Genomic DNA, 21,066 nt, shown 5'->3' with positions numbered 1-21,066 from the left:
GCATATCCCCTCCCTGCCCCTTTTTGACTGCATTTCAGCTTCTGAGAAAATTGTCTGCTGAAAGACAGAAATAATAAATATTACACAATCCAGTATTTTAAGACCCAGTGACTCATATTGATAACGCAACAAATGGATTGTTGTTTTTTAATTGATTATTGGTTCAGTCGATGGTCTTGAGAGCTGTGGTGCAGTTCATGTGTGTGTTCTCTACATGCAGGGATTCCTTGTGCTTGTGAATGTTCCCTTCCTCGTTACGCTCTGTGTATTGTGCCTCCCTTTCCTGTGTGACGGGTTGTCTGATGGCTTCATGTGCTTTATGTGTTCAATGTTCATTGCAAGCCCAGGAGCATATGAGAGCAAATATTACCTTGATTGAAGAAATGTGAACACACAGACTATAAATCAGCCTAAAGGGAAATTTGCGAGTGAATTGATAGAGCTGTCCAGTAGTGGAGTTGGAAGATGATAATGTCAAAGAGGATGCAGTCAATTTAAAAATTGTTACGTATGTAGAATATTTATATGGGGTCAAAGGTTACGCACCTGTGATGCCAGTTCTGTGCACATAATTGTTCTGTTTATTAAACAACACTTTTTTTTTGGCCCCACCTTCTTCTGTCCATTTTCCCTCCTTTCTTTCTTTCTGTTCATCTTTATCCCCACTGCTCCATTCATCATTGTGTGTGTGTGTGTGTGTGTGTGTGTGTGTGTGTGTGTGTGTGTGTGTGTGTGTGTGTGTGTGTGTGTGTGTGTGTGTGTGTGTGTGTGTGTGTGTGTGTGTGTGTCCGCCTGCGTTTGTGTGCATGCGCTGTGTGTGTGTGTGTGTGTTTGTGTTTATGAATGGACGATATCAGGCTCCATCTTGTACATGGCCCCCTCAGGAGCCATAGGTAGGGCTGTTCTCTTAACTCCTGCGCAAGCGACATAGCTGTAGACTCGTCACACATTAAGCTCCTCTTGCTATCGAAGGGAACTTTCCAGTTTGCCTCCTTATCTCTTCATGGTCTCTTAATCTGCTCACGCCCATCTCTTAGCCTCCTCTACCACTCATGTGTCGCGTCTGAAGATTTTTGTACATTCCTGTACATGCCCTCGGTGTGTGTGTGTGTGTGATTATTTTTGTGTGTCTGTGTGGCGTGCGTGTGAGCATATGTGCATGTGTGTGCTTGTCCGCCTGTGTGTGTGTGTGTGTGTGTGTGTGTGTGTGTGTGTGTGCTTGTCCGCCTGTGTGTGTGTGTGTGTGTGTGTGTGTGTGTGTGTGTGTGTGTGTGTGTGTGTGTGTGTGTGTGTGTGTGTGTGTCTTCATGTGCGCGTGTCTGTCTGTGTGTGTGTGTGTGTGCGTGGGCGTCTGTGTGCGTGTGTCGGCGGGTATGCCGGCCCTCCGGTAGCCCCCTTTAGCTCCGCACCAGAGGGTGTGTGAGCCGGCCTGCTGGGGGCCCCCCAGTAAGCCTCCCTCCCTGTCTCCCGTAGGACTTATGAAAGCCGCGGCCCCGCCGGCAGCGGAGGGCCGCTGGGAGAGACGGGACTGGAGTGGCTGCCGGCAGGGGCCTGGCCGCCTGCTGTCTATACCTGGATTCACTGGTGAGGGCCCCCCCCTGCTCCCCCCCATCTCCTAGGGCCCTCCGTCCCCAGACCCCCGCTGTCTCAAACCCTCTGCACCCACGGCACCTCTACCCCCCCGGCCGCTGCTGGGCCCCGGGGGGGGGGGGGGGGCCGGGTAGTAGACGACAGTGGGCCATCGGTCGCTGATGCTGGCCATGTTGTTACGGTGCTAAATATGAATTCAAGGTGTCAATATAACTAGGGATGATGTCTGGGCTGCAGTGCGATGATGTGATACAACCTAGAGCTCCGATGTTACTTAATGCTGACGGCCTCCTGACCACCTAGTTTCTGCTGCAACAGAGCTTTTTAAATACAATGCATTGTCCATAGTATACTATAATATATTCGAGATGCAATAAGATGTATGGATTAATATTATTTATACAATATTATAAAGGGAGAAACGTAAGCTTAAGACTGAGACAGTGTAGAGGCCAATAGAATGTGTGTTGCATTTCAAACACAGTCATGCTTTCAAAATATAATCACTTTTATTGCAAAAGCATTTACAAGTGAGGAGTTACTGGATGGTTACGTCTTGTTGGGAACAGGCATGATGAATGAGAGCCAGTTTGTGCTGCCAGTGTGTGGGAATACAGATTATTTGGAATGAAAACGAAATCGTTTTTACATAAAGTATGCAGAGAGAATGCTGTTGTGGCTTTGAGAACGGTTGAGGTAAAAAAACAAAACATTTCTGTTTTTTTTTTTATTTTAACCACCCGACTAGATTGTGGTTGCATTAGTTGTACCCACCCTGTTGAGACAACCCATCTGAAATGAGTAACAACAAAACCCCATGATTTTCTGTCGATAAATATTTATATCTGAAGCTCATGTGTTGAATATTCACACGGAAATTGAGCTTTTCAGGATTTAATTGTGTGTATATATGTGTGTGTTTGTGTGTGTGTGAGTGTTTATTGTTCATTATTCTTATTCATTTTTATCATTCATTGTTTTCAATTTTTTTCAATTTCAGTTTTAGTTGCTTCGTTTATTTTTTGGTTTTCCTACACCTGTATTAAGATGCCAATTCCCCTGCCATATATATTTCTCTGAAATTATTGCATCTGACAGTGATTTACGTTTTTTTTTCAAAAGGTTAAGGTAAATCTGCTCAGTCTTTCATTTAAGTTGAGTTTGATGGCTCAATTTTACAACAACAGCTGACTCATCGTCATTTTTACCATTTCAATAATAGAATAGCTGTCTCATACTATTTCCAGTATGTTTCTATTCACATCACACAGAACTGTCCAAGAAGAAACATTGTTTTCAGAGTTGTACTTCTGTAACCTTCTTAAAAGAAGCTTAATGTTTGCATCTAACTGTATTCAAATGTTGCCCTTATTCACAGGTTTGCCCTAACGCAATTATCAATGGTCAATGGTCTCAACAGATTGTAAGACTTCATAGCCATGTTCTCCTGGGCCACCACTCATGAACAATATTGAAACATGTATTCTTGTTTTGTAACTGGTCGGATCTCCAATTGACTCCATTTCAGTTTGTTTTTCATTTCTCCTATTTCATCATCTGCATGTTTCTCTTGATCCCCCTTCGAAATCCCATCCTAGCGATGTCCCTTGACTTGTTGCCATGAAGTTTGCGCCGCTACATTTCGCCATGGTAACCATATCATTCCTATTCCCTCCTCCTCCTACCCCCCTCCCCCTCCCCCCGCCCCGCCCATTTCCTCGTCCCCTGTGTGTCTCGTCTGGCTCTCGCCTGAATAAAAAGTTCCCATGACGCACGGTGCCTCCTCCACTGTCTCGTCGGCCTCAACCCACGTCACCAATGTTCCTTTCGCTGAATCCGCCGCGTCCAATCAGGTTTGCTCTTTCATTTTGTGTTCATCTTTGTGTTTTTTTTTAAGCCGTGGCTGATTGGCTCTTGTTTTAGCGAAAGGGACATGAGCCTCCATTACATTTTTCTCACGGAGATCCCATTGGTTACATTTCATCCTTGTTTGGTTTTTGGGTGTGCTTTTGTTTTTTGGTGTGACATGAGCTGACGAGCTTTGTGGTCCACGTGATCGACCATCATGTGATCTTTCACTAAAATATCCTCAGTTATACACATTTTATTTTATCATGGTAGGGCCTTAATTATTTAACTTTCAAATTCAGCAACAATATTTTGAGTTTTCCTCAAAACCCCCAACGAGTACTTTAAAATCGAGTGATTTTTTTAAGTGTTCCTTTGTCCCGGTGACCTTCAGGAGTCTGCATGTCTAGCTGAGGTCTGATAAGCCTCTTGATCAAGGATCCAACCTTCATTAATAGTGCTCAGATGCCTAATACTAATGTAGCCTTAGTCCATTATTAGACACATTTGCTATTTGTTCAAGGATGAAGAATTCTCACATTTTCATTATTGTTCAGAGCATCATGTTGATTTTTGATTGTACAAATGTACACCGTATTTTTAAGTTTAATTTGTGTTTTTTTCTGTCTTGCACATTGGCTGTATAACCGAAATGTAATCAGGATTATGGTTTGAATAAATTAGCAGTTCATTGTGGTGCGGCCCACTAGCTCACATGGGTAACCGTCTGCATCAAATGTATTCATTAAATTACACATGCATATATTATGTATATTATATGTATCTTAACCTCTGCTTAAATTAACTCAACCAACCTGTTTAGCAACATGCTTATATATTTGATGTTATGGCAAATAACATTTCCCCACTTTCCGGTCTCTGTCGCTCTCGCTCTCGCTCTCTCTCTCTCTCAGTAGACCCATCGGAGGTCATGAACGGCGACGCAGTGGAGCTCCATTGCATCCCGATGGAGACCCACTTCTGTCCCGTCCCCAAGCTGCTGATGGCCACTCCGGTGGGCCTCAACTCAGTGAGCCTGGCCCGTCACCCCAGTTAAGAAACCCCGCCCCCTCACCCTATCCACTCTACTACACCCATCCACCCGCCCATCCCTTAAAGAGTAACTCGACTCTCAGAATGCAACAAAAATGTGCCTAATTCCAAATGTGCACACTTACCGAGTGGCAGTGTGAACCTGAAGGTGGAGATGTTTTAGTGTGTAAAGAAAAGGCCCAGAATACCGGAGCTGGGCCGAGTGCCGCACTCTTTGGAGGGGGAGCCTCTTGAGCATTGGGGGGACAACAGCCGCCATGACGTGTATTGACTTTAGGCGGTGGCCCGACACTCCCAGGCTCCCACAGCCATACATGCCCAGTGCCACACCTTCAAGAAATACACGCACTAAAACACGCAAACACACACACATAAACACACACAGTTTTCGACAGCAAAAACCCTCATGGGTTCCAAGCCATCGTCTTGTACTGAAGAGCAAACGACATGACTGGGCGACTGCACCAAAGTATAAGAAAATATCAATAATACGGCAGGAAATGCTAATTAAGGAATTCCACTCGATTAACTAACCGGAATGCCAATGGTCACCATTATGTTTGGCACTGATGGCATTATGTTGGAAAGGGGGGGGGGGGGGGGTTTGTATTGTATGAAATCGAATTTATGTTTCATGATTTGTGTTTCAATATTTTATGTCTCAATTTTATTAGAATGCTGTCAAAAAAAGTTTTGTGTTTTTTCAGGGTCAATCATCTCATTCTACCTGAGAAACAGAACATCCGGTTATTGTTAATTTGTCTGTGCCTTTAAATGATCTATTGTGGCACAAAATGTGACCTTATGTGACTGTCACTAAAGAAAACAATAATTTGGCTGTGAAAAAATATTGCTTTTTTATTTTATTGAAATTTTGTAGACAGGGTTCCGTTCTGTTTTATTTTCTCGAGGGTAAACAAAAACTATCCAATTTATACCCTAAAAATATTACAACTAGTGGTGAACGGGGTTCATTTGGAGCAAATGGTAGTGCTCTTTCTTCAGCAACACAATGTCTTTATGGAGTAATGTGTAAGATGATAAAGGCTAGTACTAGTGTTTAGCTTAAACTCCATACCAGTTTAAGTTTACAATTAGGTCAAACTACAATATATTTATCATTTTAGTAGCTAATATTGCCAATTAGATGTATTTCATTTATTTATGATAACCAAACAATGCCCAAAGTGCATCATAATTTATTGCTTTCAAATTTGTTTAATATTTCACCATCAATTATTTAATGCTAGCCATTGATGAAGATAAAAAAATATTCCTATTCCAGCCATCTTGGCCCGGGCATTTTCGGTTCTTTTAAATATGAATAACAGCATGACTCTTACACATTTCCCCTTTAAGCAGCGTTATTCCATGTACTCTGACCTTTTCATACAGGATCAAATTAGATCATTATAAATATAAAAGCTACCATTATAAATCAGAATTGGTCTTCAGTGCAGTATATCTGACCAGTGAATGTTCTTTGGCTGTAAAAGCTTTGAAATTATTCAAGCGCCACCTACTGTCTTTGGCTTTGAGGTCAGTTTATCAGTCTTTCTAAGATTATCCCAATTCCAAATTTGATTATGGATCTCTGTGCAATGTTTGATGAATGACAATCTCTAAGCATAGTCGGGGCACTTGTTAAGTAAAACATAACGCCTATTACATCGTAGGTGCTTTAGAAAGAGTAAGTCCTGGTCCCATGTCGGCTTGGATCTTATTTGAACCAAAATGATCGCCTGGGGAACAAAGCTGAAACTGAACAATTTCTTAATTGGGAACTTTGAGCTTTGACAGCCGATGATAGAATGGTTGCACAGCATGAAAGCAGCAAGTGCTTTCCTGTTTTTGTGCAAATTCACCAAAGTCTGTATTGGAAGAGTAGTGGCCTACGAATGGAACATCCCTAGTCAATGCGATAACTTTTTGTGTTTCAGAAAATTGAAACACAAACGCTGTACCTGGTAGAAATCTATAAAAAAAATACAAAACGGCAACGAGGGAATTGCTTTTAAATATAATTCTATTTTTGGGGGTAAATTTCACCCCATTGTTTGGCTGTTGGAGTGACTCAGTGGCACTAAGATTGTTATTTAAATTGGCTCTTCAGGGAGAAAAAAGAGAACTTGAATCTGTGTTGTCTGACTTAAAAAGCGTATTCTCTTTTCCTCTGATTCTGTTCATTCTTTAATAGTCTACAGACTCTAAATGCTAATACTACTCTAGTCAGGGGAGGACTTAATTCCCACAAGGAGAAGCCAGAAAACAAAATATGTGGGCCGGAGATATGAAAGGTGCCCCAGATTTGATCCCACAGTGGGTATCGAATAATAAAAAATTAAATAAAAAACGGAATACACTGGCCGTCGAATTCTAATACAATTAAGTGAAGGGAATATGTGCCTCTTTCCAGTCTCCTTAAGTGTTGATTGTTCATACACTGTTAAACAGATCGATAGGGATAGATGGATCTGTAGTTCATCGTTCATCATAACAGTAAGCTATATCTGTCTAGTTTCTTTGGGGCAGCTGTGCTGTCTTGACATGAATAAGATAAACGTAACCAATACTCTTAATTAGTTGTGTGCATATGTATCTATGTTAAAAGAGACGATGAATCCCATATTCCATTAGCTGAAAAGGGTGACTCATTTTGTGCCATTTCCCACTGAAGATGTGTCATGTTTAAGTCATGTTATTGTGTCGTGAATGTATTTAATGCAAAAAAATTAACCATGCCCATTTAAAAGAATGGCATGTGGAAATATAATGATTCACTACATATAGACTTTTTCAAAGGTAACATAAATATCATGTTGATACTGTGTTAGGACATTAAAGTATGTGTATTATTATATAGATTTATATTTAATGTTCATGGGTGGTGTGACTACTTAAAAAAATAATAATATCCTTGAGCAAATTCTGTCCCGACCTTTGTTTCATGAATTTGATTTTAAAGGCAAATGTTTCTCTCTGACTTATTGAAGTGATGAAAAGAATGTCCAGGCAAGTTGTTTTGTCTAAACCTTAGAGCTTTGGAAGACATGCGTTGTCCAGTCAAGAAAAAAAAGAAAAAAAATCTCTCTTCTGTCATGTCATTATGCCTTCACCAACTGCTATCCAGCTGGAATAACAAAATACTTGACAAATGAATGGTGCCACTCTTGCGGTATTTAATTTTAACTGAACGTTTACCATTGTTTGTCATGTTTAAAAGTGTCTATTCCTTGTACACTTGAACGTGTTTTTGTGTGAGTACATAGATGATATTTTTCTTTATAGTCTCTCACTCTTTTCCTTGACCCTCGGTTATCTACAGACCTGATGTTTAGTATCCACTGTAATTATTCTTGCCATCTTCATGAATTCATACCCTTTGACTGTGGAGAATATGCAACTCCTTTTTGTCATTGCATACCGTGAGATCAGATCTCAAAGCATGAGGACAGGTTGTATTCGGTCCTACTGGAGGTTCTGATGGCCAGGACAGAGCCATGGGGCCTGGTTTCTTCGTCACTGTATAAAGTCGTGATTGCAATGTATTGAAAGTAATTTAGTGGTAAGTTTAAACTTTTTTTTTAATTATTTGACAAAATAAATCAATGCATGAAAATAAAAAATATTCATTTAAGTAAAATACTTTGTGTAGACTTATAACGACTATGTATACCTAAATTGATAGATCCATTGTTGATTAGAAAAGTTACTGTTGCTATGGCAACAAAATTACAATGTGGCTACCTTTGTATTAACCTAATTATTTTTCACGTAAATTGAAATAACAATTTAGAGAATAAACCTACTTATTCACAAAAGGGAATGTTTAGTTAGTTTAGAGTATGTTTTACGGAAACAAATAAGTCATTGTAATATTCAAAATTCCTTTGGGGAGACTGTTCACGTGTAACTTTATTATGATTTGTGAGTGTGTCTTAAATCTGCTTTGTTTTGATTGTTTTTCTTTCCTTTTTGTTGGTGTCAAACGTAAAAAAAATAGATTTTTGCTGACGTAAACATGTATCTTTTGGGAGGTGAAGAGGTTTTTGGCTTGAAAAATGAAACGATGGACACCACAACCTGCCCTCTCCCATTCATTATTTGGACCTTCCGTCCTCGGACTAGATGATTTTTCTCGACTAGAAGTGTTGTTCATCTGAAGTCTCTTTCCTCTCCGGCTAGCCCAGCTGTGCTGGTTGATGTCGATCCTCGCTGGGGTGTACGAATGTGTGATATTCACCTTGTTTGCACTTATGTACATAACTATGTCAAAAATATTCAAAAATTTATTTTGAATAAATATAGAGAAAACTGATAAAAACGAAATCGCTGTATTGTTAAGCAATACAACCAGTATGCTGTTATAAGTTCTAGGAATTATGAGAAAGACGGTTTTGAATGATTTGTCCTGTTCTATTTGCTAAAGCCCTACTGCTTGCTAAGCATGATATTGTTATGCTGTAAAAAAAATCTTAGCAATTTAGACAACCATTTTATAGGTGCAGCAAGTATCTGATCTTAAAATTAACTTTGAAAGATTCATTTAACGATACCTTTTTTGTCATTTTTAAAGATTCCAAATGATTGCGTAATGCAGCAGTGATAAATCTCTCGCAAATTACTGAATTCAATTTCAAATAATTAATCTCCTATTACCAAAACATTTCTTTAACAGTCTTTAAACCGAATATCTGGATGAGTGATAATTTTACATTTATTTCTTTGTAAGAAAATGATGTCATTTGTTTTTCTGCTCAATCACTATGATTGCTCAATAATCAGTGAATCTGACTCACCTATTGAATTTCTATCAAAGATTGGACAGTGAAAAACATGTTCCAAGAGAGCTTTTAATACAAAATACCCTTTAAACTATATACATCAAACCTGGTCATTTATCGCTTTATATATTGCTTGTGAAGCCAATGATTTTGTTGCCATGGCATCTGTCCTAGTGTTGGATTAACTCGAGTCATTCCGTTGTGGTGTTTCGAAGCCTTCAGGATGGGGGGAGAAAAAAAGATTGTTTTTTGTTTTTTCTAAAATTGTGTTAATGCCTAATGCTATACTTCTGTACTGTGTGTATATCAAACCCAGGAAATCAGCTTTGTGTCTATTTTGCTCTGTATCCTGCAGACTTCTACTGCTATAGTATAGTGGAATGTACATGTGGGCTACCATGTATGAATTGGGCTCCACTGGCAGTAGATTTTTGTTTAACATCACTGCATTGTGCTTTTATTCCACTTTTGTTGCTATCACTTGACCACAGTTAAGTTTATCTGTGCCTTCATCATTAAGCGTATATATTTGTGTTTTTCCTTTGTGTAACTCTAACATTATAATCAATTTCACAATTCATTTCCAGAACTGCATGTACAGTGAGTAGCTGTCTTGAATACTTTGGATAGAGTTGGTGAACCATGGAAGCGAGTAACAAAATAGCAACTAGAGGAAAAGCATAAGGGCCTGTTGAGGACTAAGCCATACGAAACACTTCTCTCTCTCTTCTCTCTTCTTTCTTCTCTCTTCTCTCTTCTCTCTTCCCTCTCTCTGCCTGCCTCTCTTGCACACTGAAACATCACAGCCCAGTTTCGTCTCTCTACCATATTGTTGCTTATCGTTATATTTTAGCTAATTGGGTTTCTATGTGCTACTGCTACATGGCAATTTATTTTGTGGTGTATGATTATCAAAATGCAGGTTAATTTGCCTATATGATGATGATGACCTTTTTCTATTTTTGTTTTGTTTTACCCTTTAATAAAGCCCTTATTGGTGATCATCACTGAATTGTTGTTATTTTCTTAATGGTTGATATAAAGGCTAAGATTTGCATACTAATTGTCAAAAGGCCCTCTAGCTCTACTATGGATCGATGCACTTCTAGTGTAAGTGGTATTGCATGTAGAAAGAATATAATTAAAGTCAAGCCATGTTATTTGCTCGTCAATTCAAATGTATGGGGCAATATGCTGCTGATCATAAACAGCATGTAACAGGAATATGTATTAATTTAATTCTAAAACATGTTGTCGAACGCCACTAGGCCTTTATGGAAGTTCGATAGTATAAATCAATGCATACATCCCTTTAGTAATCACATTTTTTTGGTGTGTCTCGGTCTGTCTAGGGGCGGGGGGTTGAGATTATGTGACTATAAAGTTGCATCGGTTTCTCTCTGTGTATAAATAATCATTAGTCGCTGTGTCTCTTTGAATTTGTGGCGCAATCATTAACCGGATATTCAGGAAAGCGACTTTTTGGACCAGTAGTACCAGCCCCAGCGGGCCCTGGCCGTCACAGCAGTGCGTTTTGCGACACTAGCAGGTTAGTTCTTGTGTGTGTGCGTGTGTGTGTGCGTGTGTATGCGTGTACACACACAGCAGCTTGACATGCGATCTAGAATTAGAGATACATCGGTAAGATTTAACTTGGTGCTTATTTGACTTGCTGGTAAGCTACTAGCCACACGGACAAATATAAAGGATTGTACTGCATTTCTTGTTCTGGTTAGCTTGCGGAGGCTTCTCTCTCATAGCCAGTATGGAGCAGTGTGAAAACCGCATTAGCTAACATTAGTGGCTAACGTGAGCGGTGATCAACAACTTTGCAAGCCAACTAACGCGAAGCTCGCTTTGTCGTATTGTTGGATGCGGGAGTCGGGCTTCGGTTCATATACGAGGCCCGGTAAACCCATTAGCTTCAGTCGCTTGTTGGGTACATCTTTGGCTCGTCTTAGTTGTGATAAATGTTGTCACAACAGCTATAGCGGTCGTGCTAACTCGTTAGCTTGTAAAATAGCTTGGGTCAAAGTCGAGAACCCCAATGAAGGAATACAAAGTTGTTGTGTTGGGGAGCGGTGGCGTGGGCAAGTCTGCGCTGACTGTACAGTTTGTCACCGGCACTTTCATCGAAAAATATGACCCGACGATCGAAGACTTCTATCGGAAAGAGATCGAGGTGGATTCGTCGCCCTCTGTGCTGGAAATCCTCGACACAGCAGGCACGGAACAGTTCGCGTCCATGAGGGATCTCTACATCAAGAATGGACAGGGGTTCATACTTGTCTACAGCCTGGTCAATCAGCAGTCATTCCAGGTATCTCATGCTTATTGTTGATGATTATTGACTAGCGTAGATCACACTCCACTTGCTGGTCAACTGGTGCACTGGTATGATATGATTATTTGTTGAGATGTTTTGGATAACTATCCATATATGCTACACTGCCGTTTGCAGAACTTGATGATACTTAGTTTATTTACATTTAACTGTTATAATCTCACACAAAATGTTTTTTTTTTGTAGGGCAGCTTATCCGTCATACTAAGAATTGCACATGCTCTTCTGTCTTATAGGATATCAGACCGATGAGGGACCAAATAGTTCGTGTGAAACGGTTTGAGAAAGTACCATTGATCCTGGTTGGTAACAAAGTGGACCTGGAGTCTGAGCGCGAGGTGGCTGGGTCCGATGGCCGTGCCCTGGCCCAGGAGTGGGGGTGTCCCTTCATCGAAACCTCAGCCAAGAGCAAGACCATGGTGGACGAGCTGTTTGCTGAGATCGTGCGACAGATGAACTATTCTACATTGCCAGAGAAACAGGAACAGTGCTGCACTGCATGCGTTATACAGTGAGCACAACAGGTATGTACCAAACTAGTCTCTCATCCAGTTCATTGTAATATGTAATGTACATATTATCCAAATTGCATACATTCCTTGTATGGGTGGCCCAAGTGGGAATCTAACCCCTAACCCAGGGAGTGTTAAAACCATTCTCCACAAGTCGAGCTAGACAGGAACAAGTTGAACTTGATCAGACCCATTCAGTCTACCAACGCGGGAGGGGATGCTGTACAATTTCAGCAACGTGCCGTCAAATATCAGTATTTCGATTCTTCATCAAGCTTTACACAAGAGCACTTTAACATAGCCTCTCTCGAATATATCATTTAGTATTATATAATGTCACATCTATTCCTCTGTGACGCACATTGTACTGGGTAGTGTAGAGTTCAAGCTTGTGAAAATCGGTTGAGATCTCAGCAGTTGGAAGTGAGAAGGATGAGTGGGTGTTGTCCTCTGGCAGAGCTGTTGGTTTAGACTGTTATCATACGATCATCAGAGGAATGCTGCATGAAGAAGGGCCTACAACAGAGAGGTGCTAGAGTGGTGGGAAAGGGGATAAAAACCACTGTAGCTCAGGAAGAGCCAAATAAACCAAGCTACCTGAGATCCAGCCAGTAGAAAAGGAAAAACAAATCTGTACTTGCCAGTTTCATAACTGGTAATTCCGGATGACAATGAACATTGTCATTTGTCATTTGAGTCTCCCCTTATTAAACCAAATTTGTCCTTTCTTCTTGTTCTCGTTGTTTTTTTCCTTTTTATAGAGGCATCATTTACTGAGGTTGGAGCAGCCATTTCCTGTTTGGATGACCCATGATCCAGGGGCCAAGTTGAGTTTAGCCCTGTTGTTGACTTCCTGCCGCTGGCAGTGTTCCTACTGAACGACCGGTTTGTGACTTTTCCGCCGTGAACCTCCTCAAAGGAGAAGCGTTCCTCCGGGGCCTTCTCTATTTTTACTATTGTGACTCCAGAAACACGGTCTGTGTGGAAACTCCATGGCCTTTGTTGCAAACCCGACACACAGCTTACAGCTACAGCCACAGCCGTCAACTTCAAGCTGGAAGGCGGCAGGTTCAAGCGGCCATATGGGACTTTTATTCTCTGATGTCTTTTGAGTTGGGTGTATTCCTGTGGTTTAAAAAAACAAAACAGGAGTTGTTGTTTTACCGCAGCTCTTTTTCAAAGCTGCTTAATCATTATATCGTTGATATTTTAACTTGTATAAAAGTTTTGAATCTCAAATCAGTATTTTACTATAACGAAACAAACTTTACTTTTAAGCATGCATACTTCCCTGACCTTATGACTAATCCACAAGCAAATAATGTCCCGTACTATACATAGTCGTTATGGCTCACTTTGCTGTCTATTTTCAAGTTATAAAATCCTGCTTGTAGCACAGAAATTGCGGTGTTGTGGAAGCTAACAATGTTCTCTACTTGAATGTGGTTTTATTATTCTATCTTGGTTTTTAACTGCTACCCTTTTCTTTATCCAGTTGCGGTGGTCGATCGGGTTCGCGATTTAGTATCTACTACGTGTATCTGTTGATAGCCAAGCACATATGGAAGTATGTATGGTGACAATGAGCAGTTTTAAAAAAAACAATTACACATTACAAAAATGAGCCAATGGACTTTCAGGAGCTTGAATAAAAACCAACCATGATGTGTGCAAGCACTGTCACTAAGGGTCAAAATAACTGGTGCTGTTCGCCATTTATGATAAGGAGGGCTGGTTAATTCTGAGGGAGGGGGGTTTCCCTAGTAATGATAACCAAAGTTAGCTCACAAAAACAAAGTCCCTCTTTTGGACAAAATGGATTTACTTTGACCTCTAGAGATGACAGTTCTTGGTGACTCCATTGTGGTTTAGCTTATATTCCAGTCCCTGTAACTGATCATGATGTACGTTGCTTTATTTTTTATTTTCTTTATCTATTTATTACAAACTAATGACATCGCTAGCCAATTTTTAACATTTCAAATTAGAGGCCTACTAGTTTTTTTTCTGCTTTTGTGACTTCGAGATATAGTCTATTGTTTTTGAAACTGAGAATTTAACAGAGCCTTAAAAACTTTCTGTTTCATTCCCGCCTCCGTGTGTTTCTTTATAGCTATACCTGACTGGGTAGGTCAGGGTACCTGATCAGTATCAGGAACTACGTATTTGTGTTTCATTTTCTTACATTCTCATTAAAATGTTACATATTTGGAGTTACCATTACACATTTATTCAATGCCAATAATGTATTTTCTATTGTTTATTTGGACTAAACCAATAGCTACCATCTTCATCTTATATAGATTGAACTCTACTGAACCACTGCTTCTCAGTACAATTGTTTAGCATTTTTTTTTAAACACAAAAAAACGGATTATTTTAACCAACATCTCTTAATAGGCAAATTACAAGTACATTAAAATATATATATTTATGGTATAATAAATGTAGTTTGTAGCGGTACCAGCTCCAATCCGCTAGGTGGCAGTGTGGTCCGTTATTCAGACGGCCGACATCTGACCGAACAAGGAGGAAGGTAGCGATTTGTTCAAAGCCTGTACACACGTACACACACCAAATTCATGGTATTGTTTTCATCGTAAAGTTGACAACAATGAAGACCGTATTTGTTACTGTGGGTACCACAAGTTTCGATGAGCTCATTCTAACGATAAAGACTCCTGAAGCTGTTAAGGTGAGTAGTACGCTGTTTTAAAGTGTTATCAGAAATGAGTGACCGCCATACAATATGTAAGGGATAATGCCCGACGAGGTGTCCATTATGTTATAATTAACCTTGTGCTAACCATTCCAATAAATTACGTGAGAAACTGAATCCACGAATTCAAACTATGGAAAAGAGTAGAATAATGTGGCTAGTGGCTACTACTGCAGGCAGCCCTGAGGAAAGACGAATCAGCCACTTCCTCGCTTTGGAAAAGAAAACCGTATACTAAATGAGTAATAAAATGAGTCATGTTTCCAGGACGTTACGTATCTTAGTTTCCAGTTTATTGTCCCAATGGATACTTTTCTATATGTATGTCCAAGGTTTAATGAGTGTTTCCGTTTCCTTAGTTTCTTAAATGGACAGTTCCAATAACTAAAATGTCTTGCCCTCACCTAATCATTTAACTGTCAACATTGATTCATTCATCATACATTTATGCCCTTATTAATTTCCCACAGGCACTAAAGGCTCGTGGTTTTGAGCGTTTGGTTCTACAGGTGGGAAGAGGCTCTGTCCTTCCTGGTCCAGAGAGTGGTCTAGATCTCACACTGGAGGCCTTCCGTTTCAAAGACTCAATTTCTGAAGACATCGCTCGTGCTGACCTTGTCATCAGCCACGCAGGTGTGTTTATCAACCAAGGGCCGCATAATCATTCGGCACCCCCTAGTCACTGATTAACTAAATATGAAAAAGAAAGTAGAATCGTGTTTATTTAGTCATTCTTGGGTTGATGTCGCTCAATAATTGGAGGTCGGTTCGTCAACATGAGCTACACTCTGCCCTCTGCACCCCAGGGGCTGGGAGCTGTCTGGAGGCTCTGGGAGCGCGCAAGCCTCTTCTGGTGGTTGTCAACAACAAGCTGATGGACAACCATCAGCAGGAGCTAGCTCGACAGCTCCATAAAGAGTCTCACCTGCTCTACTGCACCTGCAGGTCTGTTCTGGTTTACAAGTCTGTCTTTTTACCTGCCAGAGTTGAAGAATCTACCAGAAAAGCAATTGTTTAAATACGTAACCTATATTTTTTGTCCCTGGCCTATGTCTAAGAAGAGGTGAAGGCAATGACAGTATTTCCTCTCTCTTTCAGTTCCCTTACGGACACCCTGAGAACAATGGACCTGTCTGTACTGGTGCCTTTCCCACCTGCACAGACAACGCATTTTGCGAACTTTCTGGATATAGCCCTTGGCGTACAGTGAATTTGTCTGTTGAGTAAATCAATCTGTAACCATATATATTTAATAGTACTTGCTCATACATTATTGCTGAGATTGTCCAATAGATTTGTTGATTTTCTTTCGCTTTTGTAAGGTCAGAAATGGGGTACCATTGACTATTATTCATGCAAAAGGTTGTATAAGATTGTATATTGTACATAATTGTATATTTTACATTTATCATTATTCATCATTTCATTTAATTATTACTTTATATGTTAAAACATGAAGTAGATGGTCATCTTGATAGTTGTTATATTAAGTTTCACTCTCACGGTTTTCAGGTTTTGTATTTTTATTTAATTTTGTATTAAAAGACTTGAATGATTCAGCCATGGGTCACCTGAGTCTAAACGGAGACAATCCAGGGAAGAGTTATCCTCTGTGATGAAAACCAACACCTCTTTGGGTTTGTCCAACCCAATGAGCAGAGGACTAGATAGCCAATCAGTCGTTGAAAACCACTGAGCAGGCTCCCTTCTCTTGACTGGATTTAATAAAGAAAGAATTCTCTCCTCATACGATATTTTTATTTTCTAATTTGTTTTAAAACTTCAAGAGTGATGTTCGTACATATTAAACACGGAGGTAAGCCACAAGCTTCTTACAAATGTGCTGTTATAAATAACGTTTTTTTTTAGTTCAACAGACTTCTTGATTATATCTGCGTATTGTATTGCTCTGGCTCAGATGACCAGCAGTTTCTCGTCAACACCAGCTGTCGGGTGGATGTGCTTCTGCAGTACCTGAGGACTAAACTTCACATTCCTGATGCAGGTGGGAGAGGGTGCAGAGGGATGCAGTTCTGACTATTAAAAGATAATTAATTATGAAAACTGGATCCCATTAAAACCACTGAATCTGAAAAAACGTTTTCACTATTACAATATTATAAAATGCATAAATTGGTGTAGTGAGTTATAAATTATGAGATTAGAATCCTTCTCGTTATGATTTCATGTTTGATATCTTGGTTTGGTCATCATGTAATGCTCATTAGCAAATGTTGGACTCATGCAATGGATCACTGAAAGCAGACATTCAATATCTTACACAGCTTATCCAAAGGTGTCCTGTTACCTCAAGCATCTGTCCTCTGAGTAATTACAAAATTAATAAAATAACCACTCTGTTAACTATTCAGACGTAGTGGTAGTGTACTGATAAAGTGATGTGGTCCAAAAACATCACTCTGACGCACACACTATTTGTCTGCCAGGTTGTGCATTTTTGTGTGTTTTCAGGACTGGTTGATTTGTGTGATGATCAAGGCGGACTGAAACTGCTCTTTCTTTCCCAACACCATGAGTATGCGAACAGATTACTTCCTGCCAGATGCTTCTTCATTTCCTGCATTGTCAAACGTGAGCTTTTTCAAAAGAACTGACCAGAAATGGTCAAACTGATTAACAGGAACTTGAATTCATTTTCACAGATAATGTGATATGACAAGGTAACCATGACCTCAAGCCAATTTCATATCTCAGTATACGATATATACAGAACAGTAAAGCCACGTATCCGCCAACGATAAATAGATTTTTAAGATTGAAAACAATGTAATGGTTATATAGTTTTTCTCATCAGGAAGCCCAAAGGATGGGGCCTATGTTTCCATCCTCCCATTGTTGGACAATCCAGACCATGATCTCCTCGGTAACTATTTTCAACAGTTCAACACACCATTTATTCAAAATCATAGCCACTGGGTGTGAGTAGGGTATTTTGCCTGTGTATTTAGGAATTTCTTTTAAAATGTGTGTCTGTGCTTGCGTTTGGTTGTATGCCTATTCGTATGCGTGTGTGTTTCAGATAAATTGCAGTCTCATGCTACCAGACTAGAAAAGCGACGCCAACAAGAGCTGTCTTCTCAGTTGGCCCACAGAGCCACAAAGATGCCCCCTGTGGCCCCGTCCACCCATTCTGTGAGCTTGTCTTCTATCTTTTGATGTTGGTATAAAACCTTGCTACTTTGTGAGCGTTTGTTTGGACATAAACCTGATATACTGTTTTTGAGCACATATCTGTTTTATTTTTGCTCTATAACTTGCTATAGTGTGTTTGTGTCTGTTTGTTTTGTTGTTGTTACAGAACTGTGATATATTGTGATTGTGGGAATACCGGTTTCTTAGTGTATAGAACCCTGATATAATGTGTTTGTTTATTTGTTGGTATTGATGCATGCTGTATTGTGTAATATCAAGTCGTACCTACATCTTAATATCAAAGGTTATCCTCATCCTCTCATATGCAGCGAACTAAAGGTCGGAGTCGAAAGCAGATCCACGCCCCTGAAACTCAGCGCCAAAAAACGAAGAAAACCAAAGTGAGAACATATGGATCCTGTTTACCGCTGGTGTGACAGCAGGGCTGAGGTCTGTTCTCCTTTGGTATACCATTGCACCAGTATGATCCAACTTTGTATTAAGGTTATAAGCATACCTGTGCTTACCGAGGTCTGACATCAAATTGAAAACAATCCATGTAATCGCTGCAGTTCTTGTATCAAAGTTAATATCCCCTCCCTGATTGAAAAAGTTTGGACATTTCTTTAAATAATTTACATGACCTGAAAGGATTTACTTGTGTTACAGGAAGGAGATACTATCCAAATATTGAAATAGCGTCTATATTACAATGTATAATGTGTATTGTTCTAGTAAGATAAGAGTACATTTGTATAATTTATTCTTATTTGAATAGCCTACATCTTCTCCCATCATAGATCTATTTAATGTTGTGTGGGAGAAGCAGCCTTCAAAATCTTTCGTGCATTAGAGTTACTTCTGTCTTAGTGTAGCCATTTTTCATAATTTCAGTGGATCTAGGCTCCTCTGTTGCCTACTCTACAACCGCTCCAGCTAACTGGTTAAACTGTTTAAAATAGACACTATATATAGGCATTAAATATTAAATCCCAAATCATCGACACGTACTGTTAGTTGTGCGCATTTAAACCAAATAAGAAGCAGCACACAATTTGACCTATTTTATTCTACTTCTGCCTTTGGCGTAGCTTCCTGTTCAGATGGTATCAGTTAGGTTCATTTACTAAGGCTATTCCACAAACAATATGTCAACGATCATGCCTGCCAGTGCCGCAATATAACTGTTAATAAAAGCTTCAACATGTACCAGATTAGCATAGAAGATAGATTAGCCTTTTTGTAATGCTGTCCTGTTTAAGAAGTTCAATTTTTATTTTTTTATTTGCATATAAATAAGTGTGCTTATATTAGTTTAAATCATTGTCTGTTGGATAATATTTGGCCGTTAATATTTTGTTTTGTGATGTTGCTTTTCAACGTCACAACATTTAGACCAAAATGTTTTGTAAAAGCACAACTTAATACCATGTGATAGCAGTAGAAACACAAATTGTAGCCAAATTTCCTGTTATTAAAGAAGATATACAATATTACCCCTTTATGCCTTTTAAATCAAGATATAGTTAGCGTCTGCGTGCTTAATTATTCTAAATTGAACATAATGCTACCAAACCAGACATGATGCCTGAAATGGTCTCATAATTCTAATTCTAAAAATAATTGAATTATATTTATACGGTTACATATTCTCTTAAGCAAACCCTGTATTAGGTAATTTCCTAATGTAAATATTGACAGTCCAACCATGTGAATATTGCTATATATTCACATGGTTGCACTGTTGATACATCAGTAGAATTACATTAGATTAGCTAATTTCCTTCCAAATAGTGGTTGATGTTTAAGACAAGTGGTTGATGTTTTAAACAAGTTAAGGGGAAATGAACCCTGGTGTGAGGTAATCTTGACCAGTCCTGCTTGTCGGGACATGTCTGTGTGTAAATCTAACAAAAGATGGTTCTGGGAACTGGAATTGTGCAACTTTGATTATCACACTAGAGTGTGTCTGTCTGGTAAATCCGACCATGGAAATGAGTGTTTGTATTATATCTTTCAATGGATGAGCAATGGGTTACAGTTAGATTAATGTGATATTTAGACCTACAAAAATCTCTTTTAAACAAAGGTTTTAAGCTGTGTAGAAGATTTTTTTTCTTAGAAGTTATGAGATGTTTTGCAAATACAAATAACTGAATCAAACAGGCGAATGGCTGCAAAATCCTATTTAAAAACGGCTTTTCTGTGATCTCCACCTTGTGATTCATTTCAACCATGCATTTGTAACATGCATCCCCTCATCCACTGAGTTCATACAACAAGATAGCAGGACAAGTTTAGTAGCCTACATTTAGTTAAATTAGACGAGGGCCATTTTGTCTGAGGTCAACATTCTGAGGTAGCCATAGTCATTTTCATTGCAGCAAGAAGTGTGCTGGACTATTGAAAAGTAACAACTACCTAAGTATAATAATAATAACAATAATCGTTATTTATACGGCGCTTTTCTAAACAGTTACAAAGTGCTTTACAGAAAAAATAAAATAAGGCAAAACAAACAAACACAAATAAATGTCTAAGAACAATTGTAGCTAAGGGCCGAGGTTAAGTAAAGCCCAAACTCTATCCCGGCTAAAGGGACAGTGGTAGACAATAGACATCCCATGATGAGAGACATACTGCGATCACTTTCTGGTGCCATATTTTAATCTTAAGCGACTTTTGTTTTTTCACCAGAACTACCTGGTTCTTCTTTTCCACATTTGATTGATTTTCCAATGGCATCCATTAGTGTATTCACAATTCTGTCAACTGTATACTGGGCTCCAACTGCCTTAGTAGTTGCTTTTGATCAATATGACCTCCTCATGTCCCTATGATTAAGTTAATATAAGTCTGTTATGGTAGGCAACCACCTGAAATATATTAGGCCTATAGCTGACCTTCAAAAGGGGAACTAATCCTACATTAAACCACTTCTCAACTTTCATAATAAGGCTATCCTTCAGAATCTCCCTAATCTGAAGCCTGTTGGCGACGGTGTTTACTTGCTTTGGTTCTGTACTTGGGTCTGTTGTTTGCATGTTCATTAGCATTTAGATA

At 39.4% G+C, this 21,066-nt stretch overlaps 3 protein-coding genes across 19 annotated transcripts in view; all 3 read left to right on the top strand.

Annotated features, from left to right (window-relative positions):
• The window catches only part of mbnl3 (muscleblind-like splicing regulator 3), a 21,155-nt gene extending 10,873 nt beyond the window's left edge, over positions 1–10,282 (top strand). For 2 of the 16 annotated variants that reach the window (XM_030368109.1, XM_030368110.1), the window contains exons 6-8: positions 1,474–1,584; positions 3,352–3,443; positions 4,356–10,282. In XM_030368109.1, the coding sequence (XP_030223969.1) occupies positions 1,474–1,584; positions 3,352–3,443; positions 4,356–4,373 (221 nt within the window). In that variant the 3' untranslated portion in view covers positions 4,374–10,282. Of the gene's footprint in view, positions 1–857; positions 894–1,473; positions 1,585–3,351; positions 3,444–4,352 lie in introns of all 16 variants that reach the window. The other 14 variants (XM_030368111.1, XM_030368112.1, XM_030368104.1 and 11 more) reach the window with 9 other exon arrangements.
• Positions 10,283–10,773: 491 nt separating this feature from the next.
• On the top strand, positions 10,774–14,217 carry rap2c (RAP2C, member of RAS oncogene family). Its single transcript, XM_030368447.1, has 3 exons — positions 10,774–11,595; positions 11,856–12,143; positions 12,893–14,217. The coding sequence occupies exons 1-2, from the start codon at positions 11,323–11,325 to the stop codon at positions 12,132–12,134; spliced, it is 552 nt and encodes a 183-aa protein (XP_030224307.1). The 5' UTR covers positions 10,774–11,322; the 3' UTR covers positions 12,135–12,143; positions 12,893–14,217.
• A 387-nt stretch (positions 14,218–14,604) lies between these two features.
• LOC115552922 (UDP-N-acetylglucosamine transferase subunit ALG13 homolog) lies at positions 14,605–20,212 on the top strand. Of its 2 annotated transcripts, XM_030369313.1 has the most exons (8): positions 14,624–14,826; positions 15,321–15,795; positions 15,949–16,666; positions 16,769–16,855; positions 17,323–17,442; positions 17,666–17,734; positions 17,891–18,003; positions 18,333–20,212. In XM_030369313.1, the coding sequence occupies exons 3-8, from the start codon at positions 16,642–16,644 to the stop codon at positions 18,438–18,440; spliced, it is 522 nt and encodes a 173-aa protein (XP_030225173.1). In that variant the 5' UTR covers positions 14,624–14,826; positions 15,321–15,795; positions 15,949–16,641; the 3' UTR covers positions 18,441–20,212. The 2 variants fall into 2 exon arrangements, with proteins under 2 accessions (XP_030225174.1, XP_030225173.1); XM_030369314.1 differs by lacking the exons at positions 16,769–16,855; positions 17,323–17,442; positions 17,666–17,734; positions 17,891–18,003; positions 18,333–20,212 and having other exon boundaries at positions 14,605–14,826; positions 15,321–15,483; positions 15,657–15,795; positions 15,949–16,599.
• Positions 20,213–21,066: the final 854 nt, after the last annotated feature.

This window comes from Gadus morhua, chromosome 10 (genome assembly GCF_902167405.1).
Source record: "Gadus morhua chromosome 10, gadMor3.0, whole genome shotgun sequence".
Lineage (NCBI taxonomy): Eukaryota > Metazoa > Chordata > Actinopteri > Gadiformes > Gadidae > Gadus > Gadus morhua.
This window is presented reverse-complemented; position numbering and strand designations above follow the sequence as displayed.